The sequence below is a fragment of the Sander vitreus genome, chromosome 3 (genome assembly GCF_031162955.1).
Source record: "Sander vitreus isolate 19-12246 chromosome 3, sanVit1, whole genome shotgun sequence".
Classification (NCBI taxonomy): Eukaryota; Metazoa; Chordata; class Actinopteri; order Perciformes; family Percidae; genus Sander; species Sander vitreus.
The window spans coordinates 11383354-11401561 of record NC_135857.1 but is presented as its reverse complement, the minus strand read 5'-3'; the positions used below and the strand labels follow the sequence as shown (position 1 = coordinate 11401561).

Here is an 18208-nt window from a genome sequence, read left to right as displayed (position 1 = left end):
TCAGCGTGAGTTAGAGTTTCTTGGGCATTCGTGCATCCGATAGGCACACATGTAGAAGATACCTAGAAGAGAACAATCACATTATCGAGAACAGAATTGAAACACATCTATGTGTTTCTTAATTAGTTAATCTGTTAGGATGCATACCTGAGAAGAATGTGAGCACCACTGCCACCCAGCCCATTATATAAGACCAGGAGAATCGCCAGCTGCCATAGCGTTTACCATAGTAGTTCACTGTCACTCCTGTGTAGACAGCCATGGCCAGCAACACAAAGAAGCCTGCACAAGAGATACAATCATTAGGTGTACCTGAAAAAAGGTCTTTACTACATCACAGAGGCTTGCATACACAGTAGCTAAGGCGGAGTAGCTTACAGGAGATAAAGAACAGGATGCCGGCTGCAAATGTCTTGTCAAACCCGTCAAAGGAGGAGTAGTGGATGAAGGCCATGACACCGATCACAATGCCGATGAAACAAGCCAGCAGGGAAAGAATCATGAAGGCCCGGGTGGCATCCCAGTACGCTGTGGGTGGGAGGAGAGAGGAGATGAGGATAAAGCCAGGGACCTGAGAAACCAGACCTAAAAGTATGTCCACTACTAAAGGAAGAATTCACAATGTGATTTTTTTATTCTATACATACAGCTCACAGCTTTCACAGTTATTCATGCTTTTCATCATGTACAGGAGACAGATCTAGCTTGCCATCTAGTGTTTGGGAATGGATTTGCACCCAATTTTATGAATTAAACCTATGACAGATAACTGAAAATGATTTATTTTAACCTAAAGTATGTACTATAATATAACTCACAACGTAAACTCACAAAATAACCTATATATACTTCTATGTAGAAATCTCTTAAGACAGCACCTACACAAAAATAATCTGTTTTTTTTTAAAGATTAATTGAAAATATTTAAATGACAGTGACATCTTTGCATTTGAATCTCAGCCATATTTTACCAAACACCCCCGACGAAGCCCCAGAGGGAAGTAACCCTAGTGTTGATCAGTGTGGAGTTCCCAGACAGATTGTCAGCACACTAATAAATATAAATGAGGATGTGCCTGTGCACATGCACATGGAAGACACCCAGCGAGTCTTACCAATGCTGTCTGTGTGTGTCATGCATTTCCCAGGCACACAGTACCGCCACAGGCCCTGGTGCATGTAATTGCTGGAGTGACGGTACTGCATCCAGTAGTCAGTTGCCGTAGAGACAATGAGTAGTATGTTGCCAATTCCGGCACAGAACAAGCCACCTCCCATGAAGCTGTACATCCTGCCAAAAAAGCACTGACTGACACACAGAGAGAAAACGGAGCAGGTCAGGGCCTCATCAAACATCTGGCCCCTGCTTTACCAATTAGAGCAGGCACTTCCTGTTACAGAGCATGGGGATACACTGAATATGAATAAAACAACACCTAAATACATTCAGCAGGATACCACAAATGTTATACTGGAGCTTGACATATCTCATTATAGAAACAGTATTCCTTAGGCAATGACACTGAGGGAATTTACATGTATACATGTATACGTTGGACAAGCAGCCAGCTCAGTCAGACAAGTCATTAACCTGCCAGACTGAGAGGTGGGTCCATCTTTAAAAACCTTTTACAAATCCACACAAATGTATTTTAAATTCTAATTAAGACCACCAGGTTTCCAAAGATACCAAACATGTAATGCTGAACAATGGGGAAAAGTGTTTAAAATGATGCACAACAGATCTAGAAGTATTGTTTTATTTGATTCAATGCCGCATCCATAAAAACATGGTATCTTGCGTTTTTAAAAGTTCATAAAAAGTGGAATTTCCTCCCAATTACACACTACCAGCTGTAGGGTAGGAATGAATAAGATGACCTTTTTATCTATTTAAAATACGAAATATTGAGCACAAATACACTATTTCACACTATTATGTTTTGATATTAACGACCTACCGTTATCCTTCTCCCCTCAGAAAAACGTCAGAGATTCCAATATTTCGGGTTGTCAAAGCACAGATGAGCCCAATATTGCGCAGTACGGGCAGGAAAGTTTTGTTTGTGCGTAGGAAACCAAGCGAACAAACGGTCTGATGGAACAATGGAGCATGCTGAGCCACAACCAATCACAGAGGATGAGTTTTGTGTTTTAGGGAATCTGCTGAAAATACAAAACTGATAAAGCGCTGCGCACATCTCCGTAATACTGATGACACAAGGCTTTTAATTCAAAATGCTGCACAACCACACACAGTAAACTCATGGCCTCCAATAGGCTTACCCATAGCCATTGCTGGAAAAGTTCATTTAACAGAGATTATTTTAAGTGGTAAAAATGTAAAAACTCATTTTGAATGGTGTTAAAGTTGATGTGGGTAAATCCTTCTGTCTGGTATGCTGATGGAAATGCAACATTATTTTCAGTAAATATCAGGTCATTTCTGACTATTTAAATACAAATCTCTGTACCAGCTTGTGTACAAATAATTATAATTTATGTTGTGTAATGTGCTAATTTACATAAAATCAATCTTTTTTTTTTTCTTCAGGCATATGGTATAAATGATGAAGATACTACAGCGACTGAATTAATGTTACATTTAGTCTCGTATTTTCATTAAGTTCCTGACATTTAGCTGGCACACAGCAAGCCCAGTGCAATTTATTTAATTACAGATGGAAAACTGCTCAGACATTTATCAATTACACGCATTTAACAGTGATCTTGAACATAGCCAACAACATAAATTCACAGGCCGTGATGCGTACAGTTAACTTTAGGCAGGACAGAGTATGACGAGCTGGATGGTGGACGGCTAATAGAGTTGTGGATATGTACAGTTTGGGTGAAACTGCTGCAATAAAGAGGGATTCGTCTTTGTTGTAGCATCTTGTAGAGAGAGTTATGGCTGAGAAATTAGTCACGTTTTGATGGTGTACACACTTAGGCTACGTTCACAGGTGCTGAGGAGGAGAAGAATTAAGAGAAAGAGAGCCAAATTGGCTATTTTGGCCTTTTGCGGGGGACTTGCTCCATCACTGTTCTCCATTTTGTAGGCCTAGTCAAGTTTTTAATTTTAAAGTCTAGGGCTAACTCCCGCCGGCGCAGAATTGTGACAAATGTCGATGTAGATTGACGTAAAAGTCGCATCAAATCCGCCTTGGCGGCCGCATTGAATAAAATCAGACCTGGGTCTGATTCAGGACCACATATGGAAGTGGTCTAAATCTGATTTGAAAAAATCTGATCTGGGCAAGATTTGAGTGCTCACACTACTTCTGAAGAAGTCTGACCTGGTCACTTGACCCCAAAAAAAATAAATCAGATTTGGGCTTTTGCCTCCAGTCTGAACGTAGCCTTAGTGGCGTTTGAGTTGGAAACAATGGTGGGATCACAGCTAATGTTACTTTGCACATATGCCAAACCAGGAAATTACAGATTTTTACAATCCGACATTATGCACTATTTCACATTGATAATCCGATTTGAGAGCTGTTCAATCCCTCGTTTGTCTGTTTTGGGTAAATTAGCTTTTTGCCCAATTTTACCACGTTGTCCTGCTGCTCTCATGTTTGGTAATCTTCTCAATAAGATGTTTGACATCCTGCCTGTTGAATTGTAGTGGAGTAGAAGTATAAACCAGCGTGAAAATTGTAGTAAATGTACTTAGTTATCTCCCACCACTGAATTAAGGTGAAATGTGATTTGTAGGCTGTAAATAATACCACAGCGGACACAGAGGTCATGTTCTCTGTATTTTCCCTGGTAATTTGGGGTTTTAGAAACTAATCTAAAATCGCAATATGGACTAGTGCAATATCCAAATCGCACGGCGCGGCAATATTTGTTAAAGGCAAAATATGTGTCAAACCATTCTTAATTAAGTATTGTGGTGCTGCAGAGACATCACGGCCTAGAAATTGTATCCTGTAGACTAAAGAACAAATCTTCTTTTGGTACAGATTCTCGCAAAAATCACCAAAATGATCATTCCCTCCAATATCGTGCATCATATCGCAATATCAGTCAAAATAATCACAATTAGATATTTTCCTCATATCGTGCAGTCCTACTAGAAACCTAAACCTGATTTGCAGCAAATTTCTTCCAGTCTCTTTCAGCAGACATAATATATATAAAGTCTATATGATAAATAGCAAGTGTATGGTGTATGGTCCGCTGATTACTCCATTATGTCATATTTTGTTAAATGTTGCACCAAATATGTTGACACATACAAAGAATTGGACCCCAGTTCTCAGTACACTCAAAATATTTAAAATTGACGGGACATAGGCCTACAACTAAACAAAGATATCAAGCTAAGCAGATATAAACTAACTTAAGCATAAAGCTATTATACAGACAAACTTTCTACAGTTTATTGTATTTATTTGTAGTTTATAATATTGATGCTGTGAACTGTATGTGTGGGTTTTGGGTCAAGTAGTACAAGAATGCAAGTAACTCCACTGTATTTACAGAAGAGGGTTAATTAGATTAGATTCAACTTTATTGTCATTGTGCGGAGTACAAGTACAAAGACAACGAAATGCAGTTTGCGTCCAACCAGAAGTGCAAAAAAAAGCAGAAAAGTGACAGGTGGTGCATAGGCAGGACAAGAAATATATTGCAGTGTTATAAGAGCAGAATAAATATGGTTATGTAATATGAACAATGTATGAACATGTACAGATATGTGCAATGTAGTAGCAGTGACATTATACCAGTAGTAAGAATAATATAGATATATTAGCAGAATATATAATAAGAAAAACAGAATAAATATGGATATTCTGAATGAACCATATAGACATATATGTACAGTATGTACAGCTATGTGCAGTGTGGTAACATTATAAGAGTAGTAAGAATAAGTGTATGTGCAGGATGAATAGTATGAAGAGCAGAAGAATATGGCTATGTAAGGTGTAATTACAGTATGTACATTTGTAAATAAATAAATCGAACAGTATGGGTAGGGTAGTGCAAATTGTCTGGGGGGGGCTTAGTAGGTTACGCAATATGCATACTGTATATTGAGAGTAGGCTATACATCTGTTAAGACTTGCGTGGCAATTAATGGATATTATGTATCTAAACTGTAAGACAGACCTTCAGCACAGTGCTCTCAACATCATGTAAACAACTTCAATTCCTTGAAAGCTTTTAGACCACTGTTCAGAAAAGATTTATATCTGCTAATGGCAAGTTAAGTAGGATTTTTGACTTCACTTCATTATTTTGGTGTTCTTATCGATTTCCCGGTGGGTTGAAATGTGTCTTTGTCCAATAAGCCTTTTTAATGAAGGATGTTTTGACATGTCACATGAGCAAAAGCTAAAGTTTAAATGATATTATTAATGATGGCTGAATTACATTTAGCTGCTTCCGTTTCAGGATCCTGCGTTGTTCATCTAATTTCATTTCATGTTCATTTGAATAGGGACAGATGCTTAGACGTAGACATGTGTGCAACAAATCTCCAATGTAGAGCATATATAGCTATTGCTAATTTCCAATATCGTCCCTAGAAGGGCTTTTTAAACAGTCAGCTTTTAGCTCAATGGGCAGCTCATTCCATTCCTTAGCTCCCTTAATAGAGAAAGATGTCTGGCCAAAGGAGGTTTTTCTGAAGGATATTTTACAGTTCCCTGCAATTGTGTTTCTAGTGGACAATCCACTGACCTGTAATGGTTGCACCATGTTCATGCTGTGGCTCACTGTCACACTGTCATGACTTAATGGGACATTTGAATAGAATAACGTTAATGTTATTAGTAACACATGCTTTTCCTGCTATGACAAGTCATTTTTTTTACCCGGTTATACCTGGCTTTTACCATCCATTGTTTCCTGACCCCTGTCCTGGCTACTGACGCTGGTTTTACAGTCAAACTAAATGCTTGAAATATCAAATATCAGTGGATGTCCTGGTAAGTAACATTACATTCCACACAAAGTGCTGCAGCTTTAAGCTCTGGACAAGGACTTACTGATGATTAACAAACTCGAGCACATGGAGTCACTGGGCATCACAGTCACCCTGCGTGTCTCAGTTATGACCAGTAGATGGGGCCTTTTGTTTTGTTTTGCAGCAAAGACTGAATCATTGGTTAGATTTTCCCTCACGTTAATTGAATAGGTTTGTTGCCAGTGTGCCATGATGGGATAGAAAAATCACAATCGTAGTCCACTGTAAGATTCTCCCTTAAATGATGAATACATGTTTTTACCTGCTCAGCCAGACTTTTTTTTTTTATACCCCAAATCCATTTTCTTTTATCAGTCATCCCTTATGCAGAGTGCTCTACTTAAAGGATGATTATCACAAAAGCCTGGCTGAATACACTCACCGGACGGCAGCTAGCAGCTAATAGCTAACGGCTATCTGGCTATACACACTCACCGGAGGGCAGCTAGCAGCTAACAGCTACTACCGCAGTACTGTTTATTTTAGGGGGGAATACACTTCAAGACGTGACATGAACTGTCCTCTGGAGGACATAGCCACACCACCGCCTCTCCGTGGATTTTTATTGGGATGATTATCACAGAAGCCTGTCTGAATACACTCACCGGACGGCAGCTAGCAGCTAATGGCTAACGGCTATCAGCTAGCAGGGCAAGCTAGCTACCAGCAGGATCGAGACAGGGACCAGGGTAGGTGAATTTAAACAATGTCTGAGTTGAAAACGCATATTGTTGACACGTAAGGGCCCTGTTCAGCCAGATAGCCGTTAGCTGCTAGCTGCCGTCCGGTGAGTGATAATCATCCCAATAACAATCCACAGAGCGGCGATGGTGTTGCTATGTCCTCCACTTACTGAAGGCTAGCTTTAGCTTGCGCTTGGAGCAGCAAGTTCATCTGCCTGTTGCCCCTCTGTCTGTCTCGTTCTTTTCAACTTTTGTGAGGCTAGTTCTTCGTCTGTATACTTGGGTTCAAATAAATAGGGATGACCATCAAACTCAAAAGGCTCTTCCGTGTGTTGTATATCTGCTATGTTCTCCATAGTTGCATTACTCCAAGCTTCTTCCCTTGTGAACAACTCCGCTCTTCACTCTTCACACACTACTCTTTACCTTTTCCTGCTACAACTGAATTCCCAGGAGACAGCGCGATGCTACAGCTAAGCTTCAGTAACGCTATTACTGTGCAAGCCACAGACATCGTTTATCCCGTTTCCATGTAGTTACATAGTCACTGATATGGTCATAACCACTACAGTGCTGAATTACCTATTTTGAGGGGGAAATAATCTAAACTTTTCGCTGCGAAGGCATGATCTGTCCTCTGGAGGACATAGCCACACCACCGCCGCTCCGTGGATTGTTATTGGGATGATTATCACAGAAGCCTGTCTGAATACACTCACCGGACGGCAGCTGGCAGCTAACGGCTAACGGCTATCAACTAGCAGGGCAAGCTAGCTACCAGCAGGATCGAGACAGGGACCAGGGTAGGTGAATTTAAACACTGTATGAGTTGAAAACACATCTTGTTGACACGTAAGGGCCCTGTTCATGTGGCAAAGACATATTAATTGTATTTTGTGTCTGGTAAGAGGCACAAAGGCACTCTAAAACTTGCCCCGACCACTGCAGCTTCTCCGTGTTACCTGCACTGATTCGGGTCGGGTTTTTTTCTATCGAAAGTACTTGCGTAGCTAGCAAATTCAACTCATGTTTAGTACATGTTAACTCAAAGATTCGTAGAAAAAATAAACGGAGTTAATCGGCGCGCAAAGTCCTTGAAATCCATTCTGCAGTTAGCATCATATAGCCATGGCAAAAAGAAAACAAGGCAGTTTAATTTTGGTTTTACTAAGAAATTGTGTAGCGATGACGTTAATAGCACGACCAATTCACCTGCTGCAAGCCCTGTTTGCACACCTCCTGCCGGGGTGACAACGCAAGAAGAAGCTGAAAAATAATGTCCTCTCTGGCTGAAGATGGTGGTGGTAACAGCTCGTCAGAGGCCGGTCACGATCCTAACCCCTCTTGCTCCTCTCTCTCGTTAAATTGGAACAGCCAGCAGTGGAGAGACTGGAAGAGCCAATATACATGGCTGTTTGTTAAGGATGGAAGCTTGGGGTGCATCGCTTAGACCTAATTGAACAGAGGAATTATGGTATTCTTCGGTAGCCTGAGTAACTTTAACGGTGGTTCATGTGAAATCTCAAAGACAGACTGATGCTTTGTTTATAGACTATTTGTGGGTGGCTGTTTGCAGTTTGACCTATCAATCGCTGTCGATGAAGTATAATAGGGGTAAATCCTGTATAGTGCATACACTTGTAGCTGTTATGTATCTTTGTAAGTCATTGTAAGTCGCAAGTGCACGACCCCATTCATTCAATATTGGTCAGATTTGTATTCGCATTATTAATGCTTCAGTTGTTTTGACTTAACTTTAGATTTTTTTGCTCACTTTCTAACTTATGATCTTAATCACAGCACGTGTTGATTAGGTGTTAGAACTCATTCTGGTTGGTGTTAGGCATGTTTATTGTATTGGTTATCATGTTTACGTTCCTCCTAAACTAGATTTACAGTATATATTTTACCGAAACCATAATTATATATATATATTTTTTTTTTTTTAAATAGTTGAGCTACTCCATCATCCTGCACATATTCCCTTGTACATGCCTGTAATGAGAAGTATGACATTACAAGCACTTTACTTTACTAACTGCAAACTTACCCCTGTAGGGTACACACATCCCTGGTTGAGAAGTTAGATGATTCTCGCCACCTTGACCATCATATACAGTATGTGGATTTTTAAAGTCACTCTCCACTAAAAAATGTGTTATACTTAATGATACTTCACTTGGATGTTTGAACTTCACTGTGCAGAATGTTTGTGCAGAGTTTGACACTAGACGGCTGTTTTCACATCCATCTGCTAAAGAGGGTTTAAGTTTAAGACCTGTACGTACAGGCTGATTTTGCTTGTACATCACAACCTGTTTGGAGGCCAATCATTGTCCAATATGCAACTTACAGTTTTATGTGGAAACTTGACACTTTATTATTCCAAGCAGAGTATTTTATGTCTTAAAATTTGTCCGGAGGGGATTTTTAATAAAGTCAAACAGTGGCAGTTAAAATACATTGTTTCAAGAAATTAAGTTTCTATAGCAAAAGAAAAAAAATCTTCCTGTTGATCCAGTTGAGTACATTTGCGAACACATGTGAAGTGGCCTCAGTAACAGACCATGGCTGTCTGTATGTGTGTGTGGGAGGGTGTAAACCACAGAGAGCCTAATCCATGCTAAAGGCCTAAAAGCATAAAATTGTAGAACCCTTCTAAATTGCATCGGATTACCATTATCCTCCTAGCCTGGTGGGACCCAGTAAGTATTTGCCAGAGGCAGGAGAGTCCAACTCACTTTCCACACCATCCGACTGCCTTCCTGCCAAAACCAATGAGAACTGCACACAAGGACACAGAGCAGACGAAGGTGCAGACATGAAGGAAGCCTTTTTATATCCCATCGCTGACACACTAGGAGTCGCACCGTGAGACGAAGGTTACCTCCTTTTTATCTTGTTTCAGAATAGCCATTTTACTGGGAACACGAGATAACAAACTCCTCAGAGACATTTGGCTCTGATGGAAAAATTTGAGCTCACTTCTCTGTCTTCTTTTTTGCCCCTCTTTCTCTCCATCTTCTCTTAATAGTACTCCTGTAAGTCGTCCGAATTATCCAACACACATACATCTAGTTTCATGTCATAAAGAAGGATTTTTGTTCACTTCACTCAAATGGTCTGTACTCAAATTATTTCACGATATATTTAAAGCTACATTGTGTAAGAATTTTTCCCATCTAGCTGTGAAATTGTATATGACAACCAACTGATTATTACTTTCTAAGCCACCCCCTCCCCCAAATCACGACACATATGATTACGTTTATGCTACAAGGTAGACAATCCTTTTTCATCATTGACGCGAGGTAAAGTATCCTAGACGTTGTTCTAGCGTTATGCACAATGATGCTCTAGTTAGCCAAGCAAGTAGCAACTATAAAACTTCAAATTTACACAAATAGGCAGAATTACCTTTTGAGAAGAAAGCAGGCAACTTCGATGTCCCTTTTTTTTAAATCCTTGCTCCTTATGAGCTCTTTCCATCTTGGAAAAGCCACTCCAATACGAACTGTGGTGTTGTTGCTTTGCCTGTCGCATTGTCGTTTTTAATTCTCTTAACTTTCTTGGCGACTCCATCTTCAACAGGCTTTCAAATCTGCCGGCAGTTGCGACTAATCTTCTCCCCCTCCCTGACATTTGTCACGCTGCCACTGAGTGTAAAAGCGCGAAAGGCGGAGGTATGTCAGGTGATTACCAAAGTTATAATAGTTCAGGGAGATTTGAGTGTCTGTACACATTACACTGCAATCTAGTTGAATGGTTTTAGTCTGGACCAAAGTGGTGGACCAACCACAAAACCGACTGACATTGCCAGGCCTAGAGCCATGCCGCTAGCGTGGTTAGAAATGCGTTAGCTATTACTTCGGTAGTATATAGTAAAGTTCACACATGGACAGAAGCATTTTTTTGTAATAAATGTTTTATTGGTCAATTTAAAAATCTTGACAGAACTAACACACTGGTGATCTACAGGGATACCACAGTACACAGTCACACAGAAATGAGAGATACAAACAGTAACACACAACACTACACCATGTACATGTACACACACACACACACACACACACACACACACACACACACACACACACACACACACACACCTTCTCCAGTCTTTCGTCAAACACATACTGTACATCATCATGGTTTCATGGTCAGGAGTAAACAGAAGATACATTCATTAATCTGTTGTACAATAATGTAATAGTTGCATTAACTTCCCACTGCCTGAAAATACAGTATTTCTTTTAAACAGCAGATCCATTTTTAGTAATACATCTGATCACATCTTTATAAAATTGCAAAGATGTACAGTATATATACACGGAGAAAGGGTGAAGGAAACCACAAAAAAATAAAGATGAAATCATTAAAATAAAACAAAATATTTTGTGAAAAGGCAGACGGCTAGCCTTGACGCTTTCCCTTTAGTCTTCAGTATTTCATAAGAGACCATGGCAACAGATTGATGGTTCGCAAAGACAGGAAATCGGGGAGGAAAAAGGAGGATGGCATGTCATGTAATCGGCGTCTGTCTACATGAGGTTCTGGAAACAAACGCAACACAAAGAGCAATGAGACGGAGAGTAACATGTACATACACAAACATAGAAATATTAAACAGACCCTGACCAGTACTGAATTTTTATAGGCAAATATAAAATAGATAAATATTTTTAAGGGATGTTTTTCTCTTTACTTTTTCTTTAATTCATAAACATAACCATGAGCAAACATTTTTGATAAGGGTCCCTTAAATGTATACGTTTGTTCTTAAATTGATATGTTCTGACGGAGACATTTCATTGTTGAAAAATATACTTGTTAATGCTCTCTGACATGACAAATGGTTTTATTTCTCGGATCGATGAGAACTAAATTCAACATACAGTAGCATTATCGAAACAGACTTGGCGAATAAATCATCAAGTACATGAAGCATTAAAGGTCCACTGAAGCTTGAAACCTTGAAATCAATCTCATTACAGTTTCCACTCTTATTCTCAAAAGCCAGATTTTGGGTGGAGTACGGTATCAATAATGATTTATTTCATCTATCTATTAAAGCATAGATGCTTTTTTTTAAAAACCATCCTTATTCATGTGCATACTTAACACACAAGAAAACTAGAGGAGAACTTTAACAGCACTCCAAGTAATCTTGCAATGTCCTATATTGTATCAGGAGATTCTTAGAGACTTTTGTCGAGTCATTATGCTACATGGCTCTTTCCCAAAACCCATGGGAAACCTCTACCATGCACTGTCACAAGGATTCTGACAAGCAGCTCAAAATGCCCTGATTTTTCTGCTGAACAGACTGTGACCCACATTATAAAAACACAATGTTTGTTCAGCAGTTGCTATTGTAAGTCTAGACCATACCTCATCTCTCCTTTGGCCAGTGGTGGAGGGTCGTGAAAGGACCCCTCCACCCAGGGAACCGTAGCCTGACATCTGGACCTGGGGCACTACGCTGGACTGTCCATGTGGGATTACATTCTCATCTGTGGATGGCAAACAAATCACCCCCAAGATACAGCTGTATTTATATAGGTTAAACCCTAAGTGATGGAGCAGACTGAAAATAGACCCCCTGCTACTAAAAGCAGAGCTACTACTATGGGATAATAATTGTGCATACACGGGTGGCAGTTGGTTCTTTCTAAGCTCAAAAGGGATTTGCATGAAGCATCACGATATTAATACACATTTATTTGGGTTCCAGCTGTTGGAGCAGAAATTGTTCTTTTATCATCTATTGTTGACAGATGCAGAATAATGCTACAGAGGCGAGTATTACATATTGTACTTACCCTGCGATAACCACTTTGTAGCTCCTTTCCTTTGGGTTGAGAAATGTTCTCCCCTCTTCTGAAGAGTAGGCGAGTCGCTGCCCTCTTTTCTTTGAGTGTCTGTTCGGCTGCGGGTCAAAACATCAGCCAAGAGCTGCAGGGAGTCATCTGTAGGGGGAGGGGCTGGTGCAGGGGGACGTCCTACATATGATTGATCAATGGTAATTAATAAACTGCAAATAGAAATACTGCTTTAAAAGGAATTTAGAATATACATTTGGACTGGAAACGGGGAAACAGCTAGCCTGGCTCTGTCCAAAAGTGTACCAGGACCTCTATAGCTGACTGGTTAACATATTATGTAATATTATGTAAAAGTAAAGCTGTCAGTTGGACGTTTTATGGACCAAACTAATTCTGTGCAATGAACAGTTGCCAGGCAGGTTTGAAAATGTCAAACATTTCCTTTAATTGTTTTTTTTTTCTTTTTTTTTTCCTAACTTTTATTTATCAAGTGCAAGACACAGACATAAAGTGCATACAGGAATACAATGTCTTTTCTTTTTTATGAACTTAAATGAACAACCCCCCCCCGCCTTCTCCCCTCCCTATCGTCTTCCCCCCTCCCCAGACCCATGGTCCTCTTATACGTTTAAAGTATATCATGAATAAGTAAATAATCCTTTAATTGTTTTTAACATTAGCAATACCACGATTTGGTCCGAATTATTAGACCATAAATAATGCAAGCTGAATTTGTTCTCATCTCAAGAAGTGTACAGCCCCAGCTCTGTGAGGCTGTACTTAGGCAATGCTAACGTGCTAGTGTTTAGCGAGCATCATTTTTACCTTGTTAATAACAATCATAGATTAGTGTACTGTGTTAGAATGCTAACATTTGCTAATTGCCATTAAACACAAAGCACAGTTGAGGCTGATGGGAATGTCATTAGTTTTGGTATTTGGACATAAACTGGACACACTCGAATTTTGACTTGATGGAGTGGCTACATAAAAAAGTTAAGGGATCACCAACGTTATTACAGTTCAGCCTGAGAGGGACATGAATGTGTGTATAAAATAGCATGGTATGAAAGTCATGCTACTAGTTTGGCTTAAAATGTTTCTAAAAAAAAGAGTCTTTGAGTAGTAATTCCTCTCTCTCGCATTAAAAAATAAATAAAACTAAAACAGAAGTTAGATGAATTACAAACATTGTGTCATACCTGCTTGGTTGTGTAGCTCTCGCCTGAGTTGTCCATCCTTGGCTGTTTTCTTCTTACTCCTGGATCTGTTTGCCTGGGCTGCGGGGCCAGACTCGGCAGCTGGAGCAGGAGATTGTCCTGACAAGAAAGCACACTGATGTCATCCTCAGGAAACTTAGAGGAAACTAAAGAACACTGAGCTGCACTTTGAATAAATGCGACATGATTTTCATGTACAAATGCTTTCTGCTGGGTAACATCATCATAAACTAAATTATGGATGACACTGTGTGGTTGTGCGCTGCCTCTTGGGAAGTCACTTCCAAAGATGCGAGGCTCTAAACTGAATATGAACTGACCTTTTCCGAGGCTTTCCCCCTTGAAATCTTCTGCCCATTGGCTGGTGTGGTACATCCCCCCTGCAACCTGGGCCTTGGCGTTGGTAAACAGATCTGGGTTGGACTGGGAAACCTGGGAGCCTGAGTGGTTACGGGCCAAGAGGTCAAAGTGCTGTAGCCGTGGACTGTCACTGGGCTTATCTCGCTGGGAGGGAGACGTCAGTGTTGCTGCGTAGGACAGTTCGTCTGGTTTGGAGGGCAGGCTGGAGAGTTCCTCCCTGGAAGTGTCCATCAGGTAGGTTCTGGCAGGCAGCGGAGGACACCAGTTGTCATCTTCCTCCTCAGAGCTAGAGGACGGACAGCGAGTCATGGCAGCATGAGTGTGTGTCTCAGAGGGAAAACACTTAACGTGAAACCTGCTCTTGTAAAATAAATGTAAAACAAGTTTACAGCCATGCTAGCGGCTCTGTGAGGCTGTACAGTGGTGCTTTGAGGTAAATGCAAACGTCAGTGTTAATAAGTTTAGCGTATTAGCATGCTAACTTTTTTTTTTTTATTAGCACTAAACACAAAAGTACAGCTGACAGATTTCTTTTTCCAGGTATTTTTGTCATAAACCAAAGTATTGGACAAATTCAAATTTTGCACCTGTTAATAGCCAAAAATGAAAAGTTAAGGGATCACCCCTTAAATCAGTCTTAGGGGGACTTAAGTGCCTTTTTATGGCAATCCATGTGATATTTCAGTCCGGACCAAAGCCGCAGATAGACAAACCAACACTGCCATCCAACCGCTGACCTACACAATTACTAAATATAAGAAAGAATGAATAACAAGTAAAGAAATAATTGTTAAAATAAAATCCATTTCCAAGTTCATACTCTATGAAAAAAGGAAAAAAAAGAGAACCACCCCTGTGATTTGTTTTGTCACTTCAGTGCTGTCAGGGCTAATTTAATGATGGCTGTGTCATTGAAAATGGAAAGTACTAATCCAGACTGTCAGATGGTGGCTAATGCCATTACAAAAGACACGGCACAGTAAGAACAGCCCTCGGATCCCACCCCGTTATATCCGCAATCTATTCTGTCAGAAGTAGTTAGAGGAGACGCTCCCCTCCGAAACCCCACAGCTCAGTCTACTCACTGCCTGCAGTCGCAATTGTTAATTTGAAAACTCCCCAGACTCCAAACTTCACTCAAGTTTTATTTGACAGCCTTGGCAGAGTTACAGGGCAGGTTTGATATCCATCTGCCTTAACTCTCTCTGTCATGTAGGTGAAGTCAGAGGCCTTAATGCTATAAATAAGCAGAATATTAGACGGAACAAAAAGCTTCTTAAAAGGAAAAGACAAAAGGGCCTTGATGTACAAGTTAAATAAGTCTAAATTAGTCTCACCTGTGTTGCTCCCCTTTGTCTGTCTTTGTGTGAGCTCTGTCTTTGTTGGCAGGAAGAGGCAGCGATAAAACATCCACCCAGGTGAGAGGAGCTGACCTGGACGAGGACCCAGCGGACCTCTGCTTTACCAGTTTGTCTATAAAGCCAAAACACAATATGTCACACAGTATTGTGTACAAGGTGTAACCACTGTGTTTTTATTATCTCCAGGCTGACCCTGAGATTGAATCCGCTGGCGGTTTTAAAGTATAAATAAAGTCAATACAGGCTTTTAAATCATTTATTTATCTTTGCTCTGCTTATAAATGCTTTAACCCTTGTGTTGACTTCAGGTCACATTGACCCGTTTTCAATTTTTGTTTTATATCAGAAAATATGGGACGTAGAAATAAGTGCTGAAAAAATTGAAGAAAGATTTAACAATTTAAAACGTTGGAAAAAACAAAAACAAACTGTGAAAAGAAGGTGTGAGAAAAAAGGATTTTCCAAGGTTGACGGTAAGACAACACAAGGATGTTTCTCTTGGTTGACCAGCTTTTATTTTAATAATCAAGGTTCTCTTGGATTTCTGCATGTGAAACTGATTGAGCACTTAGCGGCTACATTCCAGCACTGTTTTTATTTATTTATTTTTATGGAATATAGAGGTAGAAAACTCACCGTTGCTTTTCTTGGTATACTGGAGCTTGGCATATTCAGACCCAGACTGACCAGACTGGATGGTCCACTGGTCCAGGTCTAGCTCCAGGCCCACAAGGGCACTGTTTGACAGTACCGGGTTGCTGCTGTACGGGTCCGGACCCTGGTTGTAGGACGTACTGGAGTAGGTGTCGTAGTACGCCAGCAGGTCGTCCTCAGCGGCTGTGTTGATGGTGCTGTAGATGGGACTGTCGTTGGACGCCGCGCTGTGTTTCTCGGACTGGTTCGGATAGTTCATGATGCCGACTGCTGAACAGCAAAGGTTCATTAACAATGGGAATTATATATTCAGTATTCTAAAAAGACTTTTTTTTTAGCTCTTACTGTTATAATATTTGTCTGAGTCCAGTTTGCCAGAGCAGCAGTTGACAGAGTCTTTGCCGTTATGAATGACGTTCGGAGTCGGCCAAGAGTCGGACAGCCAGGGGTAGTTGCCCATATTCGATCCTAACAAGCCAGGCCTAAAAAAAAAAATAAAAATAAAAAAAGGTGAGATTATATCAATACTTTGTACATCAAGTACACAAATTATTATCTGAATCAAATCATAATCTTCAGTTTACCCTCCACTGATGATTCCAGATCCTTCACTGTGAGCAAAGCCTACTGAAAGAACAAATATTGCTCAGTTATTAATCTTGTCTTACAACAGAAAAGACACAAAAGACTCACTGGAAATGAAATACATTTCAAACTGAATTGTGCTCTATTATTAAAAAACAAAAGCACAAGTTTGAAGATTGCAGATAATAATCAATATTTTATTTATATTATATTTTAATGTTATACTGCTGACCTACATAAACACACATATATATATATATATATATATATATATATATATATATATATCTACACACACACACACACACACATATATATATACACACATATATACATATACATACATACATACATACATACATATATATATATATACATACATACATACATACATACATACATACATACATATATATACACATTATGCCTGCAATACATAAAAAATACAAATGTTATTTGACGAATCAGTGAAGCTGTTTCTTGCTTGTATCTAGAGTCTGTGGCATTTAAATGAACAAGATGATAAAAGATTCCATACTAAAATGAAACAAAAACATATTTTAGTCATTAGTATGGCAATAATAGTCACTGTGAAATATGTATGGGAAAATCAAATAGCTGATATTTTTGTTCAAAGCTTTGGGCTGTCCATTGATTATTAATGAACATGGACAAATATCTCTCAAAGTCAGAAAACAACTGATGTGTTTATGTGCTAATGTGCCAAAGGGCATACAAATTTAAAATAAACTGCACACAGTGGTTTCTGTTTGCATATGCTTCAGTGTGTCTTCATGAAAACTGCCCAGTGGGGATAAATAGATTTTAATTAACCGAATATCCAGTGCAAGTGTGTGCAAACTAAAATTAAAAAGATTCATCACTGCTGGAGATATCCCCAGTGGTTTATTAAGAACTTAAAATCTGACAGTTTGCTGTACAACAACTGAAGCCTTTTGTCTGTAACTTCTCCTTTTCATGGACAAGAGATTTATAATGAATAAGATGTGACAGAGTGCATCTGAAAACCATCCTGGATCATGTAATTGTAGCCTTTTCTGCTTTTTACAGTTCATTCTTCAAGGATGAATCTTCCTGCCACCAAAAATCTCAAGCTGCGGAAAATCTCTACAAATGTTGAAGTCTAGAAACTCAATATACTGATTTATTTTCCCGTTATTACACTGAGCTACCAACACCTGTCCTGATGCTGAAACTCAGTTAAGATAAGTCAAAGTTTTTTTCCACGTACCTGCCGGTGTGTATGCGAAGGATGTGGTGTAGTGTCCCAGCTGCTTCCTCCTGCGGTGTCGACAGTAAAGCCAACCACTGAAGCCCATCAGCACCAACCACGCAGCCACACCCAGCCCTGCGATGAAGGCCGGCTGCCGCACCACGCTTGTGATCTGCTCTGATATGCTGAGGTTACCGCCTTTCTTCACAGGAGTTGACGTTTTGTCCGGGGGGAGAGCTGAAAGAAAAGTAGCAAAGTTAAAGACAAAGTGGAGGGCTGTTCTCTACTGATGCATTTGTATTG

The 18208-nt window shown here is 39.8% G+C and overlaps 2 protein-coding genes across 3 annotated transcripts in view; both read right to left on the bottom strand.

Moving 5' to 3' along the window:
- lim2.3 (lens intrinsic membrane protein 2.3) lies at positions 1-1290 on the bottom strand. Its single transcript, XM_078243402.1, has 4 exons — positions 1116-1290; positions 379-528; positions 148-282; positions 1-62 (listed from the first exon to the last, which is right to left on the bottom strand). The coding sequence occupies exons 1-4, from the start codon at positions 1288-1290 to the stop codon at positions 1-3; spliced, it is 522 nt and encodes a 173-aa protein (XP_078099528.1).
- A 9302-nt stretch (positions 1291-10592) lies between these two features.
- The window catches only part of LOC144515268 (roundabout homolog 2), a 65260-nt gene continuing 57644 nt past the window's right edge, over positions 10593-18208 (bottom strand). Inside the window, exons 17-26 of one of the 2 annotated variants that reach the window (XM_078245950.1) lie at positions 17924-18142; positions 16671-16713; positions 16432-16568; positions 16069-16356; positions 15409-15544; positions 14032-14357; positions 13694-13810; positions 12489-12668; positions 12058-12179; positions 10593-11219 (exon numbers count right to left, since the gene is read on the bottom strand). In XM_078245950.1, coding sequence (XP_078102076.1) covers positions 11208-11219; positions 12058-12179; positions 12489-12668; positions 13694-13810; positions 14032-14357; positions 15409-15544; positions 16069-16356; positions 16432-16568; positions 16671-16713; positions 17924-18142 — 1580 coding nt within the window. In that variant the 3' untranslated portion in view covers positions 10593-11207. The remainder of the gene's footprint in view (positions 11220-12057; positions 12180-12488; positions 12669-13693; positions 13811-14031; positions 14358-15408; positions 15545-16068; positions 16357-16431; positions 16569-16670; positions 16714-17923; positions 18143-18208) is intronic. The other variant, XM_078245951.1, reaches the window with a different exon arrangement.